Genomic DNA, 27,541 nt, shown 5'->3' on the forward strand with positions numbered 1-27,541 from the left:
TAATTACCTAAAGAGCAGTTAAGAGTCAGCAAAATTACTATGAGCCTGGAGTCACATGCAGGTCAGAAGCTTTCATTCCTGAAGGACATTAGTAAACCTGATAGGCTTTTCCCTAATATTTGGCAATGGTTTGATGGCCATCAGTAGACTTCCAACTACTGTGTTGGGATTTGAGCCAAGATCTCCAGGTTATTACTTTGGTCCCTGGATTAATAATCCATTGACAATGCCACAAGATCACCATTTTCCCTTGAAGGGATTGTATTCATTTTAGATCCATGTTGGATTCATTTTTTAAAATCATCATTATTAATTTTATTCTTAATTAAAAATTACTTGGGACCATAAGTTTTAATATTGTATACTGAAGGCTCCATTTCAGACAGATTTACAACTTGGCTAGTGCATGTAACTTAAATGTTATAAATTCACCTCCCACACTTTCTGAAAGATAAATTATTGTTATAGAGTCATAGAGATGAACAGTATGAAAACAGACCCTTCAGTCCAACACGTTCATGCCAACCAGATATCCTAAACTAATCTAGTCCCATTTGCCAGCACTTGGCACATATCCCTCCAAACCCTTCCTATTCATTTAGCCATCCAGATGCCTGTTAAATGTTGTATTTATATCAGCCTCCACAACTTCCTGTGATAGCTCATTCCATACATGTACCACCCTCTGCATGAAAATATTAACCCTTAGGTCCTTTTTTAAATCTTTTCCCTCTCACCCTAAATCTTCGCCCTCTAGTTATGGACTCCTGCAAAAACAATTCCTTTCTCCTTGCATGTACAGTTTTATGGAGGTGAACCTCACTGGAAATCAACAAAGTATCATTTTTGGTGAATATCATGGAGGGCTTCTCTCTGCAAAGCCCTAGGTAGTTTTCATATACTGACATCCGAAATTTGCCTCATAAACCATGTACCATTAACCGTGCCCTTGCAGTGCACTCGTATTCTTCCACTTGGCAGAAACAGAAGTTTTAAATGCTGCCAAGTCATCCCAGGATCCCTGACCCTGGTGCCATTCTTGTACCCGAGCTGTGTACCCAGCCAAGCTCTGGCAGTCAGGAGTTGTCCTTCACCCATGAACACAATTGGATAGCAAAGATAAAACTGTGCTACTCAGGGCACAAGTGTGACATGGCTTATACTTAAGTGCACATTTGCACGTCTGACGCTGTTTAAGCACCAATCACATAGCCTACCCAACTTTAGCCAGATCCCATCTTACAACCTTGTGAACACAACTGCTACCATTCCACCAATGCCCTGTGTACCCCAAAGTCTTATCATTATTCAGTTTGGGACCATCACATATAGGAAAGTCATCAAATACATCAAAGCTTCCATTTTAATCAGCAACAGGAAAAGTGAAGGAAAAAAGAACAAAAACAAATTGCGTTTGTTTCTGGGAACAGAAAAAGATTGTTTGCCTTTTGAGCACCAACAATTTTACAATCAAAGAATGATCACTTTCCTCAGCAGTCATCTGCTGGAACTGGGTGTCAGTTAAGTCCTGCTAGGTTTGTGGTGCCCTGCACGGCTGTGCTGTATCATGCAGGAGGTGATGTCCCTATTGTTGAATGACCACCCATCATCCTGCTTGGAAGACTGCTGCCGATCCCCAATGTTGTCAGCATCCATCACATCCCCACCTCGCCTTCTCCAGTTGTGCTGTTGTGGAATCCTGACTTTTGTGTTGAGAGTCCAGAGGCTGCATCCAGTGTGGAGAGGCCTAGGCCCTGTAAAATGACGCAGGGAGGACCTATCAAGGTACAGAATCTTAAGCAATGCCCGTCATTAGTCTCCTGGAGTCCTAACTGACCTAATTAGACCCCAATGTGGGGATTGCCACAGAGCCTGTGTCCCTTTGAAGGTCCCAATACAAATAAAAAAGTCAAAAGAGCTTCTAAAAAAAAATGCTGCATTACACTCCAGCTCTTACCATTTGTCCAAATTGGTGGTGCAAGAAGAGAATGATATCAATGTCGATGTGAACATTCTAGATGCAAATCCTGCTTTGAAGACTGATGTCAATCCCCCAGGTTGTCACCATCCATCATATCCCCCCCTAGCCTGTTCCAATTGTGTTGCTGATGCAAATAAATCTGATCATCAAGCAACTGTTTAGCACATGGTCATTGTAAATTATGTGCAGTTGCTGGAAAAGCAGAAACAGGTAATTGTGCAACAGAAATTCTAGCAGCAGGTGCTGATGGTGATCGTGGGTATGGTTTAAGGGATCTGAACAGTTTGCTGGGACCTCCTCCAGTAGATGGAAATCATGCTGAAGTAAAAACAATGACTGCAGATGCTGGAAACCAGATTCTAGATTAGAGTGGTGCTGGAAAAGCACAGCAGTTCAGGCAGCATCCAAAGAGCAGCAAAATTGATGTTTTGGGCAAAAAACCTTCATCAGGAATACAGGCAGAGTGCCTAAAGGCTCTCTGTATTCCTGATGAAGGGTTTTTGCCCGAAACGGCGATTTTGCTGCTCCTCGGATGCTGCCTGAACTGCTGTGCTTTTCCAACACCACTCTAATCATGCTGGAGGGCATCTGGAACAGTCAGATGGACTCTCGTTGAAAGAAGAAATGTTGTCTTTGAGAGCTGATGAGAATGAGCAGCACAGAGACAGGATTCCTCCACTAACTATAATCAACAGACTTTGTTCCATGTGTCTTCAATGAATACTCCTGGGCAGCACGATGGCTCAGTGGTTAGCACTACTGCCTTACAGTACCATAGACCTGGGTTCAATTCCCACCTCGGGCAACTGTCTGAGTGGCATTTGCACATTCTCCCTGTGTCAGTGTCGGTTTCTTCCGGGTGCTCTGGTTTCCTCCCACAGTCCAAAAAATGTGCAGGTTAGATGAATTGGCCATGCTAAATTGCCTGTAGTGTTAGGGGAATGGGTCTGGGTGGGTTGCTTTTCAGAGGGTTGGTGTGGACTTGTTGGGCTGAAGGGCCTGTTTCCACACTGTAAGTAATCTAATCTAATCCTTGTTTATCCTTAAATTCTCTTGCTGTTTATAACGATCAGATGCCATTAGAATAAAGAATCCCTACTTCATTATCTTTGGGCTGTTCACGTATTACAATCTGATATTATATCAGCAATAGCCCTTTTGTCTGCAGAAGTTGTCAGAAACAAAAGATGCCCTCCAAAATCGACTATGCTAATGGGTGATGAAGATTCCATCTCCCCCATCCGATAACTATTATGTTCTGCTCTGCATGCTTGTGTGTGTGTGTGTGTGTGTGTGTGTGTGTGTGTGTGTGTGTGTGTGTGTGTGTGTGTGTGTGTGTGTGTGTGTGTGTGTAATGTTTTTTTTAAATTCACTTGTGAGATATGGGATGTGGGCATCATTGGCTGCAGCAGCATTTATTGCCCATCCCTAGTTACTCTTGTGACAGTGCTGGTGAGCTGCCTTCTTGAACTGCTGCAGACCATGTTCTGTAGGTAGACCTATAATGCCACAAGGGAGGGAAGACCAGGATTTTCACCCTGTGACAGTGAATGAACGATAATGTATTTACAAGTCAGGATGATGAATGGCTTGGAAGGCAAATTGCAAATGGTGATATTCCCATATATCTGCTGCTTTGCCTTTCTAAATGGAGTGGTTGTGGTTTTCAAAGACTCTGTCTCAGGATCTTTGGTGAATTTTTGTAGTGCATCTTGTAAATAGTCACACTGCTGCTACTGAACATTGATGGCAGATATTTGTCGATGTAGTGACAATTAAGCTGGCTGCTTTTTCCTGGTTGGTGTCAATGTTGTCAGAGCTGCAATCATCCAGGCAGTTGGGGAGTATTCCGTCTCATTCCTGACTTGTGCCTTTGGATGGTGAACAGGCTTTGGTGAAGGAGGAGGTGAGTTACTTGCTGAAGTAGTCTTATCCTCAGACCTATTCTTGTAGACACTTTTTGTATAGTGAATCTGGTCAATGGTAACTCCCATGATGTTGATGGTCAGAGATTCAGTGATGGTAAGACACTGTATGTCAGGGGGAGTGGTTAGATTGTCTCTGTCTCTGATTGGAAATGGCCATTGCCGAATGTGTGGTGCAAATGTTACATGTCACCTCTCAGTCCTTATTGAATATTGACCAGCTTTTGCTGCATTTGAACAAGTCTGCTTCAGTATTTAAGGAGTCGTGAATGGTGTACTCATCAGTGAACACTCCCACTTCTGACATTATGGAGGGAAAGTCATTGGTGAAGCAGCTGTAGATAGCTGAGATGACCGGCTCCAACAACCACAACTACATACCTTTGCGACAGGTATGAATCCAACCAGTGTTGAGTTTCTCTGATTTCCATTAACTCCAGTTGTCAAGAACTACTTGATGCTACGCTCATCAAACAGAACCTTAATGTCAAGGGTTGTCACTGTAACCTCATCTCTGGAATTGAGTTCTTTTGCCCATGTTTGAACCATGTTTTTAATGAGCTTAGGAGCTACAACCCTGGTGAATCCAAACTGGGCATTACTGAGCAGCTTATTGCTGAGCTGGTGCTGCTTGAAAGCACTATTGATGACACTTCTAACATTACTGATGATCAAGACTGATGGGGCGGTAATTAGCTGGGTTCAATTAGTCCTGCTTTTTGTGTACAAAACATACTTGGGACATTTCCACATATATCATGATATATAGCATAATCCTCATCAGCCATCCTTGTTACTCATTGAAAAACCCACTGTTAGTTAAACAATGAACCCAATGGCCTCCTCTGTGCACCAAACATGACTTCCTGGATGAATTATATATGACAGGTTGCCTACATCAGTCATCTGGTACTAAGACTATCCCTGTCATATCCTGAGTGTTGAGAGTGTGGTGCTGGAAAAGCACAGCTGGTCAGGCAGCATCTGAAGAGCAGGAGGATCGACGTTTCGGGCAAGAGCACTTCATCAGGAATTCAACTCTGATCTCCAGCATCTGCAGTTCTCACTTTTTCCTTTTTGTGCTGAATGTTCCTGAGCTTGATGAGGGATGAGATCGGATAGGTGTCCTAATATTCATTACTATCTGTGGTCTGTTCTGGAAGGTCTCTGCATGTGGACTTGAGAGAGAAGGACTTGGTAATTGTGTCTTAGGAAGGATATTATTAAATGGGGAAAAATTATCAGGATGTTGCCAGTAATGAAGGGTTTGAGATACAAAAATAGATCAGAAAGTTGGGACTTTTTTCACTGGAGAATAGGAGGTTGAGGGATGACATTATTGAGGTTTACGAAGTCATGAGGGGCATGAATAAGGTGAATGACAAATGTTTTTTTTTGCTTCCTTGTATTTTTGGAAGTCACCCTTGAGTGGGGGAGTTCAAAACCAGGGGGTATATTTTTAAGGTGCAAGGAGAAATATTTAAAAAAGACAAGACGGTCAACATTTTTTACACAGAGTGGTTCGTGTATGGAATGAACTACAAGAGGAAGTGGTGGATGCAACTACAGTTACAATGTTTAAAAGACATTTGAATAAGATAATGAATAGGTATGTTTTAGAGGGAAATGAGCCAAATGCATGTAGGTGGAACATAGTTGATGTGGACTAGTTGGACTGAAATGTCTATTTCCATGCTGTCTGGGTCTATGACACTATTTCAGATAGATGCGCATGGTGGCTCAGTGGTTAGCACTGCTACCTCACAGCGCCAGGGACCTGGGTTCGATTCCAGCCTTGGGTGACTGTGTGGAGTTTGCACATTCTACCCGTGTCTGCATCGGTTTCCTCCGGGTGATCCGGTTTCCTCCCACAGTCACAAAGATGTGCTGGTTAGGTGAATTGGCCATGCTAAATTGCCCGTAGAGTTAGGTGCGTTAGTTAGGGGGAATGGGCCTGGTGGGTTACTCTTCGGAGGGGTGGTGTGGACTAGTTGGGTTGAAGGGCCTGTTTCCACACTGTAGGGAATCTAATCTAAATGTAGTTGTTGTGGAACAGCTTGGTTGCAGGTGTGGTAAGTTCTAAAGCACAGCTCTTCAATACTTTGACTGAAATATTGTCAGGGCCTATAATCTTGAAGTATCCAGTGCATCCAATCATTTCTTGACATCACATGGAGTGAATCAAACTGGCTGAAAACTGATATCCATAATCTGCAATCAGCTACCTTCTTGACCTGCTGCAGACCATCTGGTGTAGATACGTCCACAAATGGGGAAAAAAAACTGTGGATGTTGGAAATCTCAAACAATAACAGAAATTACTGAAGAAACTCAGCAGGTTTGACAGAATCTGTAGGGAAAGCCGTGTCAGCATCTCAAGTCCAGTGACCTTTCTTCAGAATGAATCCAGTTTGAGGTCCAGTTCTGAAGAAGGATCACTGAATCTGAAACATTGACTCTGCTTTCTCTCAGAGATGCTGCATACCCAGAATGCTGTTGAAGAGGGAGTTCCAGGATTTTGACTCAGCACCAGTGAAAGAACAAGGAATTTTTTTCCAAGAGAGGATGATGTACAACATGGAGGGGAACTTGCAGGTGGTGGTCATGAGTTTCATAGGTATTGTCTTGGGACCCTTGGAGAATTTCTTCAGTGGATCTTGTAGATGGTACACACTGCTGTGGCTGAACATTGGTGATAGAGGGAGTGATTGTCTGTGATTGCTGTGCCAATAAAATGGCTGCTTTGGCCTAATCTGCATTAATTTCCTTTTTCTCATTATGCAAAAGATCTAGGGTCTCTGTATAGCTGAATACCCAATCAGAAAATCAGAATGTAGAGGACAAACTCACTGCAACAGCATTAAACAATCTTCATTCTTAAAGGTATGTACTGTGTTAATAATGTGAAAAAATATGCAAGGGGGAATAATCTACTTGAAAACAAAGTGTACAGAATGATCACTGACTAACATACAACATAAACAAAACTAATATAACCTGAGTTATTTAAAAACACCAAATGCTCTTGAATCTTTCTTATATTATTACAAACTTGATAAAGATCTATAATTTTCAAAATTAAATTTTAACTGTTATTAACCATTAAGAGCCAAAATAATTGTCACAAGATTTCTTGTTTTCAACAAACATTTTACTGTCCAACCATTAAATGAAGTGCTACTAACATCACACTATATTTTGTCAATATTTATATTTTAAAACCCAAAATCTCAACAGCACACACTCAATGCTATCATTATTCCCATGTAAGAGTTCCCTGCTACTTCAGTCCCCTGAGACATCACCAGGTGTGCCATAGCTCTTGGGAATTCACTTGAGTTTTCTCAGTGGCCCCATCACTTTCTGAAGTATGGAACCTCTTTGGTTGAGGTTGGGGTGGAGGGAGCGGGTGACTTTCTTGAAGCTGGACAACCCCTTTAATTTACCTTCAACATCTTATGGTTATACACTCCCAGCTCAAGCAACTTGGTTTCATGGCTGCTTTACAGATTCTCACTCTGCCTGGCTTAAAACTACCACCAAGATTGGCTGCTTGTTTCTTTGAAAGATCACCCCCCAACTCCAAAGCAAAAAGAAATCTCATTGCAATGTGCTGTTTCCTGGGTTGTCCCAGATAGATTTTACAATTATTTTGTACCCAATTTCCAAACCTATATATTCTGGGAAATCATATGAAGAAAACTGTAGACAATCCATTTCCACTGAAGAAGTTCAGAGAGATAGCCCATTACCTAGTTTTCAAAACTTTGCATTATGACGTTATAAATTAAACATAAGCCACAGTTTAATTTGCAATTTCTTTACATCTGTTTACAGCTTCTGAAACCAGATGTTTTCATTTTCAAATGAAAGTATGCACCTTAAGCTTTATGATGTTTGGAATTAGATATGCATAATAATATCCTGACAAAGAGGTTTGCTGCACGCATACTGGTTAAAGTGATTATTACTTTATATTTCACTAGATTCTTGATGTAATAATGTATCTTACGTAAGTGTTACAATTTCTGTTTCTATGTATTGTATGCCCCTTCTTTTGGTTACTCATGTATTAATTCAGCAACTTTCTTTGACCTCATGTCTGGGAGAGCTGTTGCATAAATTGTTACTACCAACACTTTGATTATTAAACCATTCTTCTAGACACTTATCTGGATTCTCTCTCCTTTAGTCTTAGACACATAGTGTGGGATAGGCTTTGATATCAATAGTTTATGTAAGAATATAAGTATTTGGCACAATGCTTAATAAATACAAGTTGTAAATGTTTGGGTATTTTGTTATATCTCTCATAGATGTGTTTTATCATTGAATGCAGTGTAACTGGATTGATGCGTTTGTACATATGATACTTAGTTAGAGCATACATTGAAACATAAGAATGAAGGAAAATGAAAATATCATTCAGTCATCCAGCTAACATTTTCTTTTATAGATGGTCCGGTGACCATTTTCAAATCTCTTCTATATTCCTTAGCTGAATCAAGAGCCTGTCCAATTTTCTTTAAACTACATTTACTGTCAAAGACTATTCTTAAAGTAACAGGTCAAAATATGATGATGTTGCTCCACAATATGATTAGTTTATAACTTCTTTGATCTCTTGCCATGACTTTAGGTTCTGCAATCATTTTATTGATTATTTTCAGTATGTTAAAAGCCTCCTCTGTTTTTGTTTTAACTAGATCAGGCCTTATTTCTTCTAAACCATTTCCATGTTTAAAAAATAAACACTTGGGGATCTTCTTGGCTGGCGTTCCTTGCATACTGCATATAAACATGGTGAATGCTTCTATAATCACTAGATCACTAGAAACACCTCCTGTTGCAGGTATTTCTACATTCTCTTCAAATTTACTATGTACTACGTGATACTCTATGATGACACCCTCAATTTGGACAACTTTCATGGGTGAGCCCATATATGTGACAAATCTGTAGTGAAATGGGCGCTTTGATACATAAATGCATCTGGTTTTAATGTATTTGGATAGATGTAAGCCAGGAATCCAATTTAATACCAACTGGATTTGATTTCAAGCATTTTCCATGACATATTTTTGCCACTAAGCAGAACAGATTTCATCACATTGATGTCCAATGCATGTTCTGCGCTGTGGAATTGAGAATAAACTTGCAGGCAATTCAAGCAGGATGTTTATATGAACCTAATTCTAATCACTGTGATACGCAGCTGCATGGAAACTGACAGCATGGGTGTTTGTACTTCACAGTAAGAACAGTCAACAAATGTGCAGTGTTTGCATGGTGCATTTTAATGTGGAACAGCTGAAATCTGGTACAACACTGAATTAGCAGCTGTCATGTGAATGGAGCCATAGATAACTTATTAGGCTGTTTGCTTGATACACAAAGGTGGCTATGTAAGCATTGAGATGTATCATTATATGTTAACATGGTTTGTCTGCATGCCGTGTACTTACACTAATAGTAAAGTAGGTTCCAGGCAATGATCTGCATATGTTCCTATGTGACTTGCATTAAGCATTTTTGTTGGTCATATTGCACGGTAATGTTTTGTGTTTGTGATTAAAGAATTAGAAACCCAAAATAAATTATTTACAAATCTAAATGTGAATTGTACAGTGTGTCCTATAAATAATTATTTGTTTAAGTGAGAAGAAAGGGTGACAAAAACATTCGGAGGAATGCATGATTTTCTGACTGATTCCATATAGTCCCATGCAGAAGGATTTGTGAAATGTTACACAATAATGAAAACACCAACTTTCAGAACCGTATACTGATGACTAGTCTGCTGTACTTGCCCTCTGAAGATACAATTTATTTTGGTGCCATTTCTCTGATTTTTCCCTGCAGCCTTCTTTTATACTTTTTCAGATAATGATTCAGTTACAATTTGGAAGTGTGAATTAATCCTAACTCTGTGACGGCAAGCAGTCCAGTCCAAATCCTCACATTCAGAAATACAAGGTTTTCTTTATGTTTCCTTTGATCCTTTTACCTATTGTTTCTAATATGTACCCCATGGATCTCAATCATTTCACCAATGAGAACAGTTTATCTCTGCCTACTGTCCAAACCCTTCACAATCTCAAAGACCCCGATAAAATTTTGTTTCAACTTTCACTTCTCCAGGATAACAGTAGCAACATTTTTAATCTTCCCATGTAACTGATGTCCCTCAAGCCTGGAATAGATTGCAGCCATATTTTCTGCTCTTTCCATAATACCTGCATATCCTTCTGTTATAATCCCAGTTGATGGTCCTACTGAACAAGAATTAAATCTGGCCTGATAGTTTTTTTTGTTTACTACATTTGGTAGACATTCATAGAAACATAGTCACAAGGCTGTGCAGTTTCTTTAACAACAGAAAGTTACTACACAAGAAGAAATAGACAAATCCAAGATTTCTAAATATTGAGAATATTTTAGGAAAAATTATTAAGACACATATCAGAACAAAATTTTCAACCTCACTACACCATCACTTTACAGAAATTCAAATCCAGAGAGATCCTTCGTCTATGTCACATCTTAAAGTTTGACTCAACTGATTCTTAGGAGAAAGTGAGGACTGCAGATACTGGAGACCAGAGTTGAAAAATGTGGTGTTGGAAAAATACAGCAGGCCAGGCAGCATCCGAGGAGCAGGAGAATCGATGTTTCAGGCATAAGCCCTTCTTCAGGAATGAGGCTGGTGTGCCAAGCGGGCTGAGATAAAAGGTAGGGGGGAAGGGAATTTGAGGGAGAGATGCTGGGAATATGATAGGTGGAACGAAGTGAGGGTGAGGGTGATAGGCCGGAGAGGGGGTGGAGGCGGAGAGGTCATGAAGAAGATTGCAGGTCAAGGGGGCGGTGCTGAATCCGGGGGTTGGTACTGAGATAAGGTGGGGGGAGAAGAAATGAGGAAGCTGGAGAAATCTACATTCATTCCGTGTGGTTGGAGGGTTCCTAGGTAAAAGATGAGGTGCTCTTCCTCCAGGCATCGTGTGGTCAGGGTCTGGCGATGGAGGAGGCCAAGGACCTGCATGGCCTTGGTGGAGTGGGAGGGGGAGTTAAAGTGTTCAGCCACGGGGAGGTTGGATTAGTTGGTGCAGGTGTCCCAGAGGTGTTCCATGAAACTTTCCACAAGTAGGCAGCCTGTCTCCCCAACGTAGAGGAGACAACTTTTACTAACACCTCCCATCCCAACCTCAAATTTACCTGTACCATCTCAGACTCTTCCCTCCCCTTCCTAGACATCTCCATTTCTATTTCGGGCGACCAACTCAACACAGACACTTACTACAAACCGGCCGACCCCCACAGCTACCTAGATTACACCTCCCCCCACCCTGCCTCCTGTAAAAATGCCATCCCATATTCCCAATTCCTTTGCCTCCACTGCATCTGCTCCCAGGAGGACCAATTCCACTACCGAACAACCCAAATGGCATTCTTCTTCCAAGCCCGCAATTTCCCCTCCAACGTGGTCGACAATGCTCTCCACTGCATCTCCTCCACTTCCTGCACCTCCGCCCTTGAACCCTGCCCCTCCAATCACCACCAGGGCAGAACCCCACTGATCCTCACCTTCCACCCCACCAACCTCCGGATACATCGTATCATCCTCCGCCATTTCTGCCACCTCCAAACAGACCCCACCACCAGGGCTTTATTTCCCTCCCCACCCCTATCAGTGTTCCGGAGAGACCACTCCCTCCGCGACTCCCTTGTCAGGTCCACACCCCCCAACAACCCAACCTCCACTCCCAGCACCTTCCCCTGCAACCGCAAGAAATGCAAAACTTGCGCCCAAACCTCCCTCCTCACCTCCCTCCAAGGCCCCAATGGATCCTTCCATATCCGTCGTAAATTCACCTGCACCTCCACACACACACCATTTCCTGTATCCGTTGCACCCGATGTGGTCTCCTCTACATTGGGGAGACAGGCTGCCTACTTGTGGAACATTTCAGGGAACACCTCTGGGACACCCGCACCAACTAATCCAACTGCCCCTTGGATGAACACTTTAACTCCCCCTCCCACTCCACCAAGGACATGCAGGTCCTTGGCCTCCTCCATCGCCAGACCCTGACCACACCTGGAGGAAGAGCGCCTCATCTTCTGCCTAGGAACCTTCCAACCACAAGGGATGAATGTAGATTTCTCCAGCTTCCTCATTTCCCCTCCCCCCACCTTATCTCAGTCCCAACCCCCGGATTCAGCACCGCCCTCTTGATCTGCAATCTTTTTCCCGACCTCTCTGCCCCCACCCCCTCTCTGGCCTATCACCCTCACCTTCACCTCCTTCCACCTATCGTATTCCCAGCACCCCTCCCCCAAATTCCCTCCCCCCCACTTTTTAGCCCGCTTGGCACACCAGCCTCATTCCTGAAGAAGGGCTTATGCCTGAAACATCGATTCTCCTGCTCCTCGGATGCTGCCTGGCCTGCTGTGTTTTTCAGCACCACATTTTTCAACTGATTCTTCCCAATTCTTTCTTGTGAACTCTTATTACATGAATATTCACAAAACTGAGAGCTTAGGTTTTCTCAGTGGTTTAATAATCTGCAAATTTCTGATCAAACTCTTCTGACTTGGACGTTGCACAAACCAATCTTTATACTGAGGTAACTTAGTCCCTGAAATATTCTATTATCCTTTCTAGAAGCGATACTATATTGTGATTCGGACCTTGTCAGGTCTCCTTCAACTCTGCTCAAACACATTCACGCTTTAGGTTTGCTGAGCAATAGTCCATTCTTGATTATCCTGAAGCAAATAAAAACACACTGTTGACTCTCAATTTTTACACTCTCTATCATAAACCCAACATAGCACTAACTATCTTCTATTAACACTCCAGGTGTCCTTGCTCTCCAACATATATTGGATTTGGTGGATGTTCATCTAGTTTGCTTTCCAGACCCTTCCTAAATACATCAGACACCCACATGCCATTAGTTTGAAATCCAAACTCTAAAAATTACGTGTATATATTACATCCATATATAAATTACACACCTCTCATCACACTTCCTAGAGTGTAATGCCCAGAACTGGACAGAATATTGCAGTTGAGTGTTTTGTACATGTTTAACATAATTTCGTTTTGTACTTTGCATCCTATGCTAACCAGTAGGTAATGTAACTCTCAAATTGTCCTGCCATCATCTCTGATTCTTGCTCATGTGCACTCAGGTCCCTCTGCTGCTACAACCCGTTTAGAATTGTACCCTTTAACTTGTGTTGTTTTTCCCTGTTGTTCTTACCAAAATGAAACATTTCCCAGTTTCTTGCATTAATTTTCAGCTACCACAGCACGGTGGCTCGGTGCCTCACGAACGCCCCGGACCCGGGTTCAATTCCCCTCTCGGGCAACTGTCTGTGTGGAGTCTGCACATTCTCTCAGTGTCTGCGTGGGTTTCCTCCGGGTGCTCCGGTTTCCTCCCACGGTCCAAAGATGTGCAGGTCAGGTGAATTGGCCATGTTAAATTGCCCGTAGTGTTAGGTGTATTAGTCAGGGGTAAATGTAGGGGAATGGGTCTGGGTGGGTTGCTCTTCTGAGGGTCGGTGTGGACTTGTTTCCACACTGCAGGGAATCTAATCTAATTTATCCTCTGTCCTTTTCAAATTCTATATGATCCTGCTCATGAATTACCATACTTCCAAGTTTCATATAATCCTCAAATTTTGAAATTACATATACGTTCCTAATAATCTTTTTCAGAGATGCGATGACACACGCTGGAGCGGATAGAACTTGAACCGGACGAAAGTGAGGTTTGCAGATGCCGGAGATTAGAGTCGAGAGTGTGGTGCTGAAAAGGCACAGCAGGTCAGGCAGCAGCTGAGGAGCAGGAGAATCGACGTTTCGGGCATAATCCCTTCATCCCTCCTCGACTCTCCTGCTCCGCGGATGCTGCCTGACCCTGCTGTGCTTTTCCAGCACCACATTCAGGACTTGAACTGGACCCAGAGATAGGGCCACTACCACTGCACGAGCAGAGACCCTCGCCAAGGTCTGGGTTAATGAAGGGCAGACATCCCAACACTGATCCTCCATTCCAACCCTTCCTCCAGCCCTTTACCCGTCGTTCCGTGTCATTCCGTTAATTTCGAATCCACGATGTTCTACTTCCCTTTACTGGATAATTTAGCGTGAAAACCACACCGATATTTACTGTCATTCCCGAACATGTTCGTGCACTCTTTTCACACCGCAGATTATTTTAAAAAGAGCTGTCGAAACTGAACATGCACAGGAAATGACCGCAGACACAAGTATGATGGTTCTGAATAAAAATCTATTTGTGCCTTATTTTGGGTGAAAGCGGCACCGTTCGTAGTGAGAATGGTGCTCGCAGAGAATATGTGAGAGTCGCTGTCAATCTGAGGTGACCAGGGGCATAATGAGTTAATCCGCAGCCACACATAAGCATGGGACGTTTTCAGATGAGAGCAAACCTCAGCCACTCAATGCAAACAGCTGAAATGTCTTACTGTTTACAAATACTATTAGACCTGGAAAGGGCATGACGCTGAATAGCGCCTCGCCTCCCAGTACCAATAGCTTGACACCCGAGTGTTGGTTCTTGTACTTTGGTACTTATTATTTTGTAACAACAATACTGCCCCTACCTAGCATCTCCGATCAAACCAACAGCAAGACAAAAGGAGTCCGAGCAATATTACTGTAGTAGCGATTTGCGACTTACTTTCACCTCAGGTCTCATCCGACCCAAGGTGTTGTGAGAGAAATAAAACATTTGACCTACCCCAAGGCTGGTCATCCTTTAAATAAATGTTCCGTTTTGCAACATCGTATTCCGCAAAACAAAAACGATTTAAGTCATAATTGTGCAGCATTTTGAAATATGTTAGGGTAAAATAACTTCTCCGAAGTTAGCACAAGGATCGTTAGCTTCGAATTAAGTGCAACGCGAATTCTTTCGGCGTGTAAGAAGCAATGCTTAATATTTAACGTATGGATTCACACAAGGTACAATAACAAAGAAATGGAACGAGTCCACTCATTTGGTTAGAATACTTATCGAACATAACAGCATTTAATTGCGATGTTAGTGTGTGCACTAAGTATAGTGCTTTTACTGATTAATAAAATTTCTGACTGATAGTTATTTACACCGTAATTCACTTTTAAACTATATTGTCATTCCCGGTCCATTTGTAACTTCACAGAGTATTCGTTGAAAACAAACTCTGAAGCATTAATTAGTAAAAAGAAAATTCGTTAATAAACCGATTTGTTTGCAAAAACGAAATGCCCCGATACGAACACCCGTTGAAATATTGCTGAAAACTGAAATTAAGAAAGTTCAGTTCCTTCGACAGAAACTTGCCAATGGCATTACTGTTATTGAGAGATCTCATTGTTGATATGAGGATGACAGGTACAGACGTGAAATAAACGTAGAGGATAACTCCGTTGTGCATATCAAAACATTTATTATATATATACATATAACTGTACAGTACATTTAATACAGGTAATTTAATTATCACAATCGGTAACAAAACAAGTCATTCGTCAGTAACGGTTCAGTTGCCAAGAGCATTTTGTTTTAAAAAAAGATGTATTGATGAGATCAAGTAGCGGTGTTGCTAATGCTTTGATAATAAATAGCCGTTCAATTGTTAAGAAGAGCTCGAAGTTTTATAAAGAGGTGGTTATTCGGCGATTAGAATGAAACAATTTTCTTTTTATTATTATACAAACGAAAGAAATAGTTGACTTGGCTGTTTGAGTCTCTCCAGCCTGACATCCACAGATTAATGTAATCTAATACCTACATTGGGAAGGCTCTGTGATGAGTTCGCGCTGGGAGATAGTCAGACTTGAAAACTATCCGGATAATCCTAAAGCAGTCAGTAGCTTTGGCCATAACATCAATGAGATCCTAATCCACTTACTAACCCTAAGCATTAGTGTCAACAGTGAAATTCGGCAAGTGTTTATGGTGTAGAGAAAATATTCTAGCCCAGATCCGTACACATCTATCTCTTTTCAAAACAATTCGCACGCTATTTTTTTTTTTTACACACAGTAAACAGTTTGAGTAATGTCCTAGTGTGGAGTTCCTTCGGTGACTTCCAGCATCACTTGGGAAACCTGGCCTGGTGACTGGGTGCACTGAGGCTGGAGGGAAGGCAGTGAAATCTGCAGGCCGCGCAGGCACAGGGAGAGCCGGCCCACTGCTGGAAGCAAGGCTGATCGTCCGGAGTCAGAGGGCACTTGATGCCGGGGGATGAGTGGCGGGGGCTGCCGAGGGTCAAGAGCGAAGGGGCGGCCCCGAGCAGCAGCGAGCCCCCGGCGGCGGTCAGCACGGGCAGCTGGCCCAGGCGCGTCGCCGAGCCGCTCCGGCCGTACATCTCGCCCAGCAGCCGCTTCATCTCCTCCAGGGAGCTGGTCAGCATCAGGATGTAGTTCCTGGCCAGCAGCAGCGTGGCGATTTTGGAGAGTTTCCGCACCGAGGGGCCGTGGGCGTACGGCATGACCTCCCGGAGCGCGTCCATGGCGACGTTCAGGTCGTGCATCCTCTTGCGCTCCCGGCTGTTGATCTTCTTCCTCAGCAGGAACTGCTCGTCCTCGGACAGATCCTTCTTACTCCTCGACTTGGCCGACGGGGTGGGGCTGGGCGACTCGTCCGGGGAGCGAGAGCGCTCGGCCGGATCGACCTTGTGAGGGATGTTATACAGGGTGGAGGTGACCAGCAGCACTTCGTTCGGGGGCGACTTCAGCAACTCGCTCATGGTCTGAAGCCCCGAATCCTTTTCGGGAAAGAATGAGGAAGTTGGAGGGGAGGCGTGGAGGCAGAGTGGGGAAAATAGACCAATGGAATAGGTCAAACAAACAAGTCTGCAATCGTTTCTCTCTCTCTCTCTCTGGTGTGCACGAAGCTGGAATTCGAACGGACTGAGAGTTTCAACCGCTGAGGATTACAAGCTGTGTTTTTTTCCCCCCACCCCCGTTGGAGATAACTTCAGCTCCGGCCGCTCCCAACATGAACCTGGAGACAAGCGACAAGAGTGAAGGTATTTATCAGGGAATAGAGCAGCTTCAGCCAATTGCGAGTGCGGAGCCAGCAGCCACTCAACGCTATTGGTGCGTGGTTCTCTCAATGGGAAGTCTCACCCTGTCTCCCTCTGTCCCCGCCCTCCCCCTTGTCTATCGATATCTTAATCAAACTCTCCAACTTGGTCAAAACCCTTTTTAACTGTTTGCTCCGTGTATATTGCGAACTCCCTTCAGCCTCGTGGCTGTGTGCCTTTTAAAATGCGCGTCCTTTTCACTGCCCTGTTACTTCTGCATCCCTTTGAATGTAATTATCTATTTCACAGAGAATGGGCGGCCATTCGGGCCATCGGCTAAGCACTGGCTGTCTGCGTTCCACTTCCTTTCCAAAGCTGTTGATTAAAAAAAAAGCCCCGAATTCACGATCTTCGTCGCCCGCGACCTGGATCATTAGATATTAAATTTTGTTATAAAATCAAATACATCGATGATAATCATATTTCTTGTCATTTGTATAAATGTCAGAATTCCAAGACGACGGCTTTTCTGCCTTCATGCCTTCAATTTAATTGACACGTTAGAAAGTAAGATAGTATTAAACAAATGAGTGTTAATAGTTGTTAGTTCTTGTCAGGCTACTTTGCAGTTGAATATGAGAATGTCAATGTTTATGGAGATTACCTGATCATCTTTGGAGAGCCCCAGGCAGTTCATTGGGAGCAACTGGGAATGAATGTATTAAAACAAAAGCTGAAGTACTGCGGATGCTGGTGATCTGAAATAAAACAAAAACAGTAGGCGCTGGAGAAATTCAGCCGGTCTGACGACTTCTGTGGAGATAGATACAGAGTTAATGCTTCCAGTCAAATATAACACCTTCCAAACCACGCGCTGCCGTTGTCTCATCCTTATGGAAATGCAGAGAGATACAAAACGAAAGGGAAAATTTGCATTCCAGGGGCACTGTCACATGTGAAAATATACCGAAAGAAAGGACAAAACTGACATAATTCATTGAGTCATACAACACGGAAACAGACCGTCCGGTTCAACTCGTCCATGCCAACCAAGTTTCCCAGACCAAACTAATCCCACTTGCCTGCTTTTGGCCCATATGTGTTTTAAATGTTGTAACTGTACCCGCATCCACCGCCTCCTCTGGCAGTTTATTCTACATATGAACCACCCCTTGTGTAAAAAATTTGCCCTCCGGTGCCTTTTAAATCTTTCTCCTCTCACCTTAAAAAATATTCTCCCTGGTTTTGAATTTCCCCATCCTAGGGAAAAAGACCTTTGTTATTGAGCTTATTCAAGTTCCTCATGATTTTATCAACCTCAACATCCAGGTAAATCTTGTCGGAACACTCTCCAATTTAATAATATCCTTCCCATATCAGGGCGACCAGAAGTGGAAATAATTCTTTATCAGTGTCACAAAATAATAAACTGGTCATCTTTTTTTAAATGTGGATTATAGCCGAGTACAGTACTTCATGAAAAGATTTCCCATGTGGCATTCTCTATGGACCAGAACATACTACATTTAAAATGCAACCCCTAATTATATATGGTAAGAAACATACTGAGTTCTTGTTTAACTAATAACGTAAAAGCAAAGTGTTACTAAAAACCTAAAATAAAATAGAAATGCTGGGAAAACTCTGCAGGTTAAGCAGTATTTGTAGTCAAAGAAAGGATTTTCGGATCATGGACCTTCATTGGAACTGATAATTACAGTATTGAAAACGCCCCCCAAAAAAACCCTGTCTGAGCTGCGGTCCTCAGCAGCATCACAAAAAGACTGACTGACCTGACTGAGCATAACTCACTGTTCACACAGTGCATTCACACAGCGCCAAATCTCAGGGACGTGCTAGCAAACTGAACACCAGTCTCACACACACACACACACAAACAGACGCTTGAGGTGATTCCACAGGGTTTCTTCATCTCAACCCTCGTTTTACAAAATACCTGTAAAAATTAAAACATATTTAGTCATAACAAGTGAGATGGAAGTTACCCATAGTGCCTTATTGTGACAGTCACGATAGTAATTTCACCAATTTGCTTTTAAAAAACAGAAACATTAAAGGGATAAAATTGTAGATTTATATTTTAAATAAAATTCCTTCAACTATTTAGTGCTGCGTCTCTGTGTTAGTGGTGTGTGCGTGTGGATGGATGGATGGGTGTAACAGCCTGTGGCAAAATGAAGAGAGGCCCCAGCGATAAACCACGGGGCGACCTACCAACGGGACCACGAACAAATGCCGAGTGAAATATTGAACTAAAATATTAGCGCGATTAGTGACCCGTGCTGAGGGTAGTTGAAAATAATCCTATCAAACGCATAACAGAGAATAGAATTATTCTGATGTCTGTGTGAGGATTTATCTTAGATAGGGTGCAGAGAACTGGCTAAGCAAACAGCCGAACTTATTATCTAAATAAAATGTTGCATCTATACCATAGAAATGTGCCTCAATTAATCTGTGGACAACGGCTAGCGTTAGAACAGGCGTCCGGTTTTCTAAACCATCGACTGCGAGTCTCAATTCCAAAGAAGCCGACCCAGAGCGAGCATGGTTATTAATTGCATCTCCAGCCGCAGTTTATTTCTGAGGAAACGGAGCAACTGGCAGGCGGACAAGCTCCTTGAAAAGATTCCCGTTTCCTCATTTCGAGAGAAGCCGTCTCTAATGTTGGGCGCATTTAACCTGAAAGAGAGAGAGAGAGAGGAGAGAGAGAGAAGCAAGCTTTTGAAAGGCACAGAAGAGTGAGTGTACTGAGCGTGAAAACAAAGGTGCTAGTGAAGTCACTTCCCTGCATTGGGTCCAGCCATCCGCTTTCTCCTTGTCCCCATTGAAGGGACAGAATGCCACAGGAAGATGGAGAATTAAAGAGAACAAATCATCAATGCACTGTCAGAGAAGAGAGGGGACCACATGAGCGGATTTCTGCTGCACTTTCACTCCCCGTCTCCTTCACAAAGAGGTTTCTGATGAATTATGGAATACTTCAGGCGCCAGTAAATGTAACTTCGGAAGATGCCAAATGTACATGAGGGGAAGCAAAAAAAAATGTTTGAAAAGCTATGTCTGAGATTAAAATCGGGGATGAAAGCCCGGAAAGCAGCTCATAGCCAAAGTAAATAATAAAAGTATGTAAATAAATAAACGTATTTAGATAGCCACCACCGTGGGTGGTTAATCCGTATTTCAATTACTATTCAGTCGTTTTAATACCACAAACGGGAACATTGAAATGTACAAATAAAATGTCACGACTTGCCGATGCTGTCCTTCAGCAATTAAAAGGTTTTAGATTTTATTTTTCAAATTTATTATTGTTTTCCTGAGGTCATTGAGGAGAAAAATAAGAGAAGTCAGAAGCTGACCGTAAGTGGGGCTGTGCCCACGCTGTGTGAAAGAAAACATGTTGTTAATCTGTCAGTCATCCGACAATGTGTTGAACGTTTGAAACTTCTGTCTGTCTTTGGACAATAACGTGTTTACTAGAGAGCTGGTGCTTTTGTCGCTAGCCGCGGCTGCTGCTTTACACTTGGCGTATTGAGATATTGTCAATACAGGGAATAGGTGCCATTGCCTTATGTCAAGAACGTTCTGGGGTTTTTTTTACACAACTTTGCCCTAAATATACAATTCCCATTAATTTTATTATGTTTAATGTTTGTTGGCAGCACATCTTGGCGCCCAGGTTTGAAATGCATTCAGCTGCCAGAAATCTTGTTAAGAACTGACCTTTCCAAACCTGTAATATTCAAACAAAACAGACCGACGATTAACAAGTGGGGTTAGTTTAGTCTGTGAACTGGGTCGTCGTGGACTAGTTGGAGAGAAGGCTCTGTTTCCATGCTGTATAACTCTGTCTAGACTTGCAGGGTCAAGTTTCAGAAAGTACACGTCGCTTTGCTCCATGGATTGGATACCCCATGGCATTGAGTGGACATACCTGTGACACCCTTGATGCGTGCCTCCATTGGCTGTACCTGTCCCCACCAAAAAATGCATCCAAAACTCTTTGAGTTCCCAACCATCAAATGTAATAACTGCATTCAAGAAATGCAAACAACGCAACATGAGCAATGCCACTGCACACTCACTAGTTCTCATTTAAATGCAGAGCACCTCCATCCATTCATTTCGAACAGTTTACCCTGCACTTCTTTCTGTTCGTAATGCCTTTTCCACTTTAGCACGGAGTATGGGGCCATCAATTAAGGTTGCCTGCTGAGAATTCACAAGTGAACATTGAAAGCTTTGCTTTGCAGGCAGAATAAACTGTATAGCACATTGTTGTTTGATATTCTAATGGTGGAGGTGCGCGGATAATGAAATCCAAACGCTATTTCCTGCTAATTGTTTTTACATCGAGCTATTATACAGTAGGCATTTTGGAAACACACATAAAGACTCGTGTGAATCTTATTTGTAACACTACAATACCGGTAGCCACCACGTGCACACCATGGCACTAGTGTGTATTATCTATAGAATATATTACTCTCACAGATTGTGGTGACATGTCCTTTCCCCAGTTGTCTATTATCGCAAAGGACAAAATTAGCAATATTATGGGAATGCCAACACATGCAAGTTTAATACTGACCTGATGTCTACATACAACACTGCTCTTCTAAACTGCTGGACAACAATCCTATATTTTATGACCCAACAATATAAAGATTATATACCACTTCCTTCTCAAGGTTGAAAAAGCGATAAGCGATGGTCTTGTGATATTGCCGATATCCTATGAACAAAAATAAATTAGGCAGAGTATTATATTTACTTATTAACATTAACCACCACTGAATCTTATCAATGAGTCAAAATGAAACAACTTGAAGCACCTTTTACATTCCACAACAAAATCCAAAGCAAACGACAGTCTACAGCCAATTAATTATTTTCGAGCCACAGTTATTAGGCATTCGGGCAAACACAACAGCCAATTTGTACAAAACATAAATCAAAGAACTGTGGGTGCTGGAAGTCTGAAACCAAAACAAACATTAGCAGGTCTGGCAGCATCCAGTGACCCTTCTTCAGAACTGATAGCATCTGGGGGAAAAAACTGGTATTTATCATGAAGACTGAAATGAGGGAGGGAGGGAGGAAGTGGGGTGGGGGAAGGTGGCGAACAAAAAGGAAGTGAGCTGATAGGGGGAGAAGGAGCCCAGAGACAGAGAGAAAAACAAAGGTATTGATGCTACCAAGCCAGGGAAGAAGAGAAATAATGGGAACTATGAGTTGTTGAAAATGAGGTAGCTATGCTGAAAATAGCCCATGTCATGACAGGACCTGGGTGTGGTTTTGGGTAAAGGCAAGGAAAAAAGTGTTCAGGCCCTAAAATTATTGAACTCAGTATTGAGCCCTGAGAATGCGGGGTCTTCAAGTGGAAGGTGAGATGCTTCACGCATTGATGAACCTCACTGGAGCACTGCAGAGACAGAATTTGATAACCAATTCATACAGTAATGCTCCGCAAACAGCACTGAGATGAATGACTAGGTAGTTTGGAATATTTTCTTTAATGCTGAAGGACCCTGGATATACTCTGGGATCTTCTCAATCTATCTCAGTCGATTGGTGAAGCTTTGGGTTAATATTTCATCCTTGACAGAAATCTTCTCTCAGAGTTCTGATTGAAAGAACCAGGGGAGTCTATAAGTACATGTTGACTGACTTGATGGATTAAGAGGGGCTTTGCAATGTATTCCCAAACGTGTATTTTCACTTTTGTCACTCGTTGAACTTTATCATGGATATTTCTGCATTGTTGAATTTACTGCTGAGTAGCTACATGTTGCCTACATACCAATGCATGATACTATGTGAGAGAAGGTCAGATTCTATGAGCTGCTGAGACCATAATTATGTATAATTAGTATTAATGACTTGAATGAAGAAAGTGAATTTAGAATCCTCACAGTGTGGAAACAGGCCCTTCCACCCAACAAGTCCACACTGACCCTCTGAGGAGTATCCCACCCAGACCCATTACCCTACAATTTCCCCTGACTAATGCACCTCACCTATACATCCCTAAATACTATGGACAATTTAGCATGGCCAATTCACCTAACCTGCACATGTTTGGACAGTGGGAGGAAACCAGAGCACCCAGAGGAAACCCACATAGATACAGGGAGAATGTGCAAACTCCAGATGGGCAGTCACCCAAGGCCGGAATTGAATCTGGGTTCCTGGCGCTGTGAGGCAGCAGTGCTAACCACTGAGCCACCGTGCCACCCTGAATGTACTGTAATGAATAGCTGTGTCCAAAAACATGTAATGAATCATTAACCACATAACACCATGACAGCTGAATTGTGAAGATGCACCATAAGCAGCCAATGTATTACCTTAACTACTTACTTTAGATCATTGAACATTTACCTGCAGGCAAGGGGTTAGAGACAGTGCTAATTCTCCCTCCGTCTTTCATGTATCAGTGAGGACAATATTTCTTTCCCATGGGTACTGGGCAGTTTGTCTCTTCTCTGCTGCATTCGGTCAAGGAATACCTGAAGACTGATTATCTGAAATGTTGTGCTCATTTCTCCTGTATCTTTAAAACTCACAATTCCCTTCTTTTACTTCAAGACCTGCTTTAAAACTACCACATCTGTCATCCATTCCACACAACGGTTATCTGTGCAAAGTTTTTGAGAACCGGGGTCTTTATTTTGCAATATGTTCTAGCTGCATTGTGTTAAAAGATATTTTGCCAGCATATCAACAACAACTTTTATGACAACCCTAATGTAATAAGACAGACAATATACAGAGGTGTAAGATAACCTATGCTTCTGACTTTATATCTTCTCCATGGCCAAGATTGTTAAGATATGATGCCAAATTTTCAAACGGTCATTTTCAGCCTATGATGTTGGCTGGTAAAGGGATAGCTCAGCAACAGACCTTTGTAGTGAGGACCATATTCTACTATTGTGATGCATATGGTTTTACTTACACTCTAAGATATGCTCTAAAACTAATGGCATTGATGGATATTTTAGACAGGCTTGATTAATTTGTACAAAAAAGTGTTCACCAGACAGTCCATGAGGAACAAAGTTGTAATTAAGATATATTTAGCATTTAAATTGAAAGTTTATTACAAATAAATTTCCTTAGAGGTCCATTTGGTTTTCCAGTGTTACATATTTCAGTTAATTATCATAATTTTTAAATCTATTTTAAAAGTAAAAAAAATTGTTTGTCATTTTTATCCAGGTACCAAAAACAATGTCACATGCTGAAGGAAAATTATTAGGAATTTATTTTTATGGTTTCCACAATTTACAAATGGAAATTATCCTTGCAACAAATTAGTCTGGATGTTTATACACAATGCAGCATATTAAGAAAAATAAATAAATTAAACATTAGCTATTTAATTTACAACATGGTGGCTTTGCTTCTTGTTGTTTGTATGTGTAATCTCTAAATATTTATTCCTTACAATGTTGTAAATGTATGATATATTTCTAACTTAGATCTCCATGGTTATAATGTGTGTTAGAAAAGGCAGGTGCAAGCATTGGGAATGCAGACAGCCGCCTGCTATCCCATCCCCAATATCCCCTTGGAGATAATGAGAAGTTTACAAGCTGTTAATAGAGTGGAACCAATGCTGTAAGAATACCCCTTATAAAACATATGCAGTCAGGGGGCTGCAGGTCTTTGGGAGAACCTCCATTTGGCCAGTTTTCATGACAATACTGAAAATGGAATTGAGTCAATAAGGCTGTCACCCTGTCAGAGACACCTGATTATCACCATATTACTATTCTGTTTGTCACACAGATGTCTCCATATATTATTACTAATTATGTTATCATACAGATCTGATTAATGTCAGAGCCCCTAGAGTGATACCACAGGCAATGGCAGAACCTTTCTACGTGCTGCTCTTTACATAGATCCTGGGAAGTTAAAAGCACATTGATTTCTCTTTCTTGGTTTCTTCTAACACAGTTAAAATTTATTCTGCACAGCAGTGTTTTCCTTAATTTGTGTGTGTTTAGAAGTTAGCTCTTAGCTTTATGAGTTGTAAGATGACATCAGCCCACAAACGATCAGATCAATGGACCCCTGTTGTGCTGTAATTTCTGTATTCAGGAGGGGAAGGCAACATTGCTGACAAAAATGACAACTTCTGGCACAAATTAAATTCAACATGGACTAATAGATTCAACTAATTCACAAGGCTGTAGCCCACTCAAAGGCTTTAGAAACTTGATTGTTTTATAAAACTGCCTACTCTAAGATTAGACCACAAAGTTGGAAGTGCTGTCTGTTACATTGTCTCTTATGAATTTGTTTATATACCATTAGTGTTTTGAATATGTTTTTTAACAGTTCAAGATTGCAACTTATCATGCTCAACAATATTTGAAAAGCTGGCACCATCTCATTTCCTTGTCCTGTGATATTCAGAAAAGAGTATTCATGCATTAGAAATACTATGAGGGACTTCCCAGCCCTTCTGCCACTGTGACTGTAGGTTAATGCTTTATGATTGGTGTGACTCCAGAGTAAAAACTGAGAGATGGTGGGGAAAGTGGAGTTGCTGAGCAAGTTGTTTAGAACTTGACTGCAGCAATTCAAGAAGAAAGTTCACCTCTAACTTCTTAAGGGCATCTGAGGGCAGGCATTAAGTTCTGGCCTGGCTAGTGTTGCCCATGCCCTGTGAGTGAATTAAAAAAAAGAGGGCCAAGCAAGTTGAAGTAGCAATGCTGTAGGACATCTGGCTCAGACACCAATCATTTTGTGGGATTAGTTTTTGGCAGCAGTCAGGCCTTACTGGTTATTCTCTCAGATTGTGCCCATGAAGACCATACATAAATCTACAGCATTGTTCCTTCCACAAAAAAGCTTAGTTAAACAGTAGCAGAGTGCATTTTAAAATGTCAACAATGTCAAATTATCTAGATTAGCCAGACCAGAACTCAGACACACAAAATACCTACAGAGTATATATTCAAGCAGGGAGTTCAGTCGTGTTAAGATTCCAGCTGATGTTATTGCTAGACACGTCAGATCCTAGACTGGATCCAAGCTTGATAGTTCATGTGTATTATTAGTTTAATTGCTACGGATATGAACAATGATCAAGAATTCAAAAACATCAACCAGACTACGTAATAAGTTTTGTCCTTGGTTCGATCATTTAAGATGGGTCTCCACGTGAGGGAGTTCCACTAGGGTTGGAATTTTAACATAATGTGTTCTCAACAGCAGAACAGGAAGTGGGCCATACTTCCACACTTTTTTGATTCCTACAGGATTTTATTTAATTTAAACTCTGGTGATGATTCTTGGAAGAAAATTGCCATCATGTGAATAGCCAGGGTTCTTTATCCTAGGCTGGAGGAACGCAAAACTAGAGGGCATAAGTTTAAGGTGAAAGGGGAGAGATTTAAAAAGAACCTGGGGGTCACATTATCATGCAGAGGGCCGTGCGTATATGGAACAAGCTGCCAGAGGAATGGTGGAGGCTAGTACAATTACAACATTTAAAAGCCATCTGAATGGGCACATGAATAGAAATAATCAAAGGTTTAGAGGGATAGGGACCAAATACTGGCAAATTGGGTTGGTCAGATTGGGATGTCTGGTTAGCACAATTGAGTTGGACTGAAGGGTCTGTTTCTGTGCTATATAAATCTATAATTCTATAACTTTGTTCGTTTTATTTAGGTTTTAATAAAGTGGTCTTTAACAGGAACATGTAATGTTGTAGATTTTGTTTTAACAATGAAACAGAAGTTTATTAAACAAAATAAATGAAGCTGTATTGAAATAAATCAGTCTATTTACTTATAACACAAATTCCAAGAGCAAAACGCACAGTGTATATGTGATCCCTTCATCCCAAAACACTCCTTTACAAGTTTTAAAAAAACACTTCTCCAGTAGCCAATAACAACTCTTGCATAGTATTTACACCAGAATCTCTTTCTTTAACACTTTAGTAGGTTGAAGGTACTTTATTCCTGAAACTATTATTCACTTGAGTTTAAACAAACTGAGCTTCAAGACCTCTTTGTTGTTTTTATGGCAACCATTCCATTCTGGGATGACCATTGACTTCTTATTATAAGGTAATGTAGTTTACCCTATTCTCCCTTTCTCAAGAGAACTACTCTATACATGCAACACTATGCAACACAGAAAGACTGAAACAAAGAAAATAGAAACAGGTGTAGACAACTCAGCCCATTGAACCTGTTCCACCATTCAATATGGTCATTGCTAATCATCCAACTCAAAATCCTGTTCCAGCTTTTACCCTTTTGGCCCTAAGAGCTATACCTAACTTCTTCTTTCAGTGCTTTGGCATCAATTGGTTTCTGCGGCAGAAAATTCCACAGGTTCACCACTCTCTGGGTATAAAATCTCTCCTTGGCTTAGATCTAAATGGCATCCCCCATATCCTTAGATCTGGCCGACCCCATAACATTAGACAGTCACAGGACTTCACAGAGTTGCTCAAACAAAGTAAAACTGAAACACAAACTATTCCTTCTGAGCTAAATGTGTATCCCCTCAGCTTAAAAAAACAACTCAG

The 27,541-nt window shown here is 41.7% G+C and overlaps 1 protein-coding gene across 2 annotated transcripts; it reads right to left on the minus strand.

Moving 5' to 3' along the window:
- Positions 1-15,357: 15,357 nt before the first annotated feature.
- On the minus strand, positions 15,358-19,830 carry LOC140486416 (oligodendrocyte transcription factor 3-like). Of its 2 annotated transcripts, XM_072585515.1 has the most exons (3): positions 19,407-19,830; positions 17,618-17,711; positions 15,358-16,931 (listed from the first exon to the last, which is right to left on the minus strand). In XM_072585515.1, exon 3 carries the CDS (start codon positions 16,672-16,674, stop codon positions 16,021-16,023), a length of 654 nt encoding a protein of 217 aa, XP_072441616.1. In that variant the 5' UTR covers positions 16,675-16,931; positions 17,618-17,711; positions 19,407-19,830; the 3' UTR covers positions 15,358-16,020. The 2 variants fall into 2 exon arrangements, with proteins under 2 accessions (XP_072441616.1, XP_072441615.1); XM_072585514.1 differs by lacking the exon at positions 19,407-19,830 and having other exon boundaries at positions 17,618-18,030.
- Between the last annotated feature and the right edge of the window lie 7,711 nt (positions 19,831-27,541).

The sequence above is a fragment of the Chiloscyllium punctatum genome, chromosome 15 (assembly GCF_047496795.1).
Source record: "Chiloscyllium punctatum isolate Juve2018m chromosome 15, sChiPun1.3, whole genome shotgun sequence".
Lineage (NCBI taxonomy): Eukaryota > Metazoa > Chordata > Chondrichthyes > Orectolobiformes > Hemiscylliidae > Chiloscyllium > Chiloscyllium punctatum.

Coding starts and splice junctions, on each gene's coding strand:
- LOC140486416 (XM_072585515.1), bottom strand. CDS start 16,674: ATGAGCGAGTTGCTGAAGTCGCCCCCGAACGAAGTGCTGCTGGTCACC.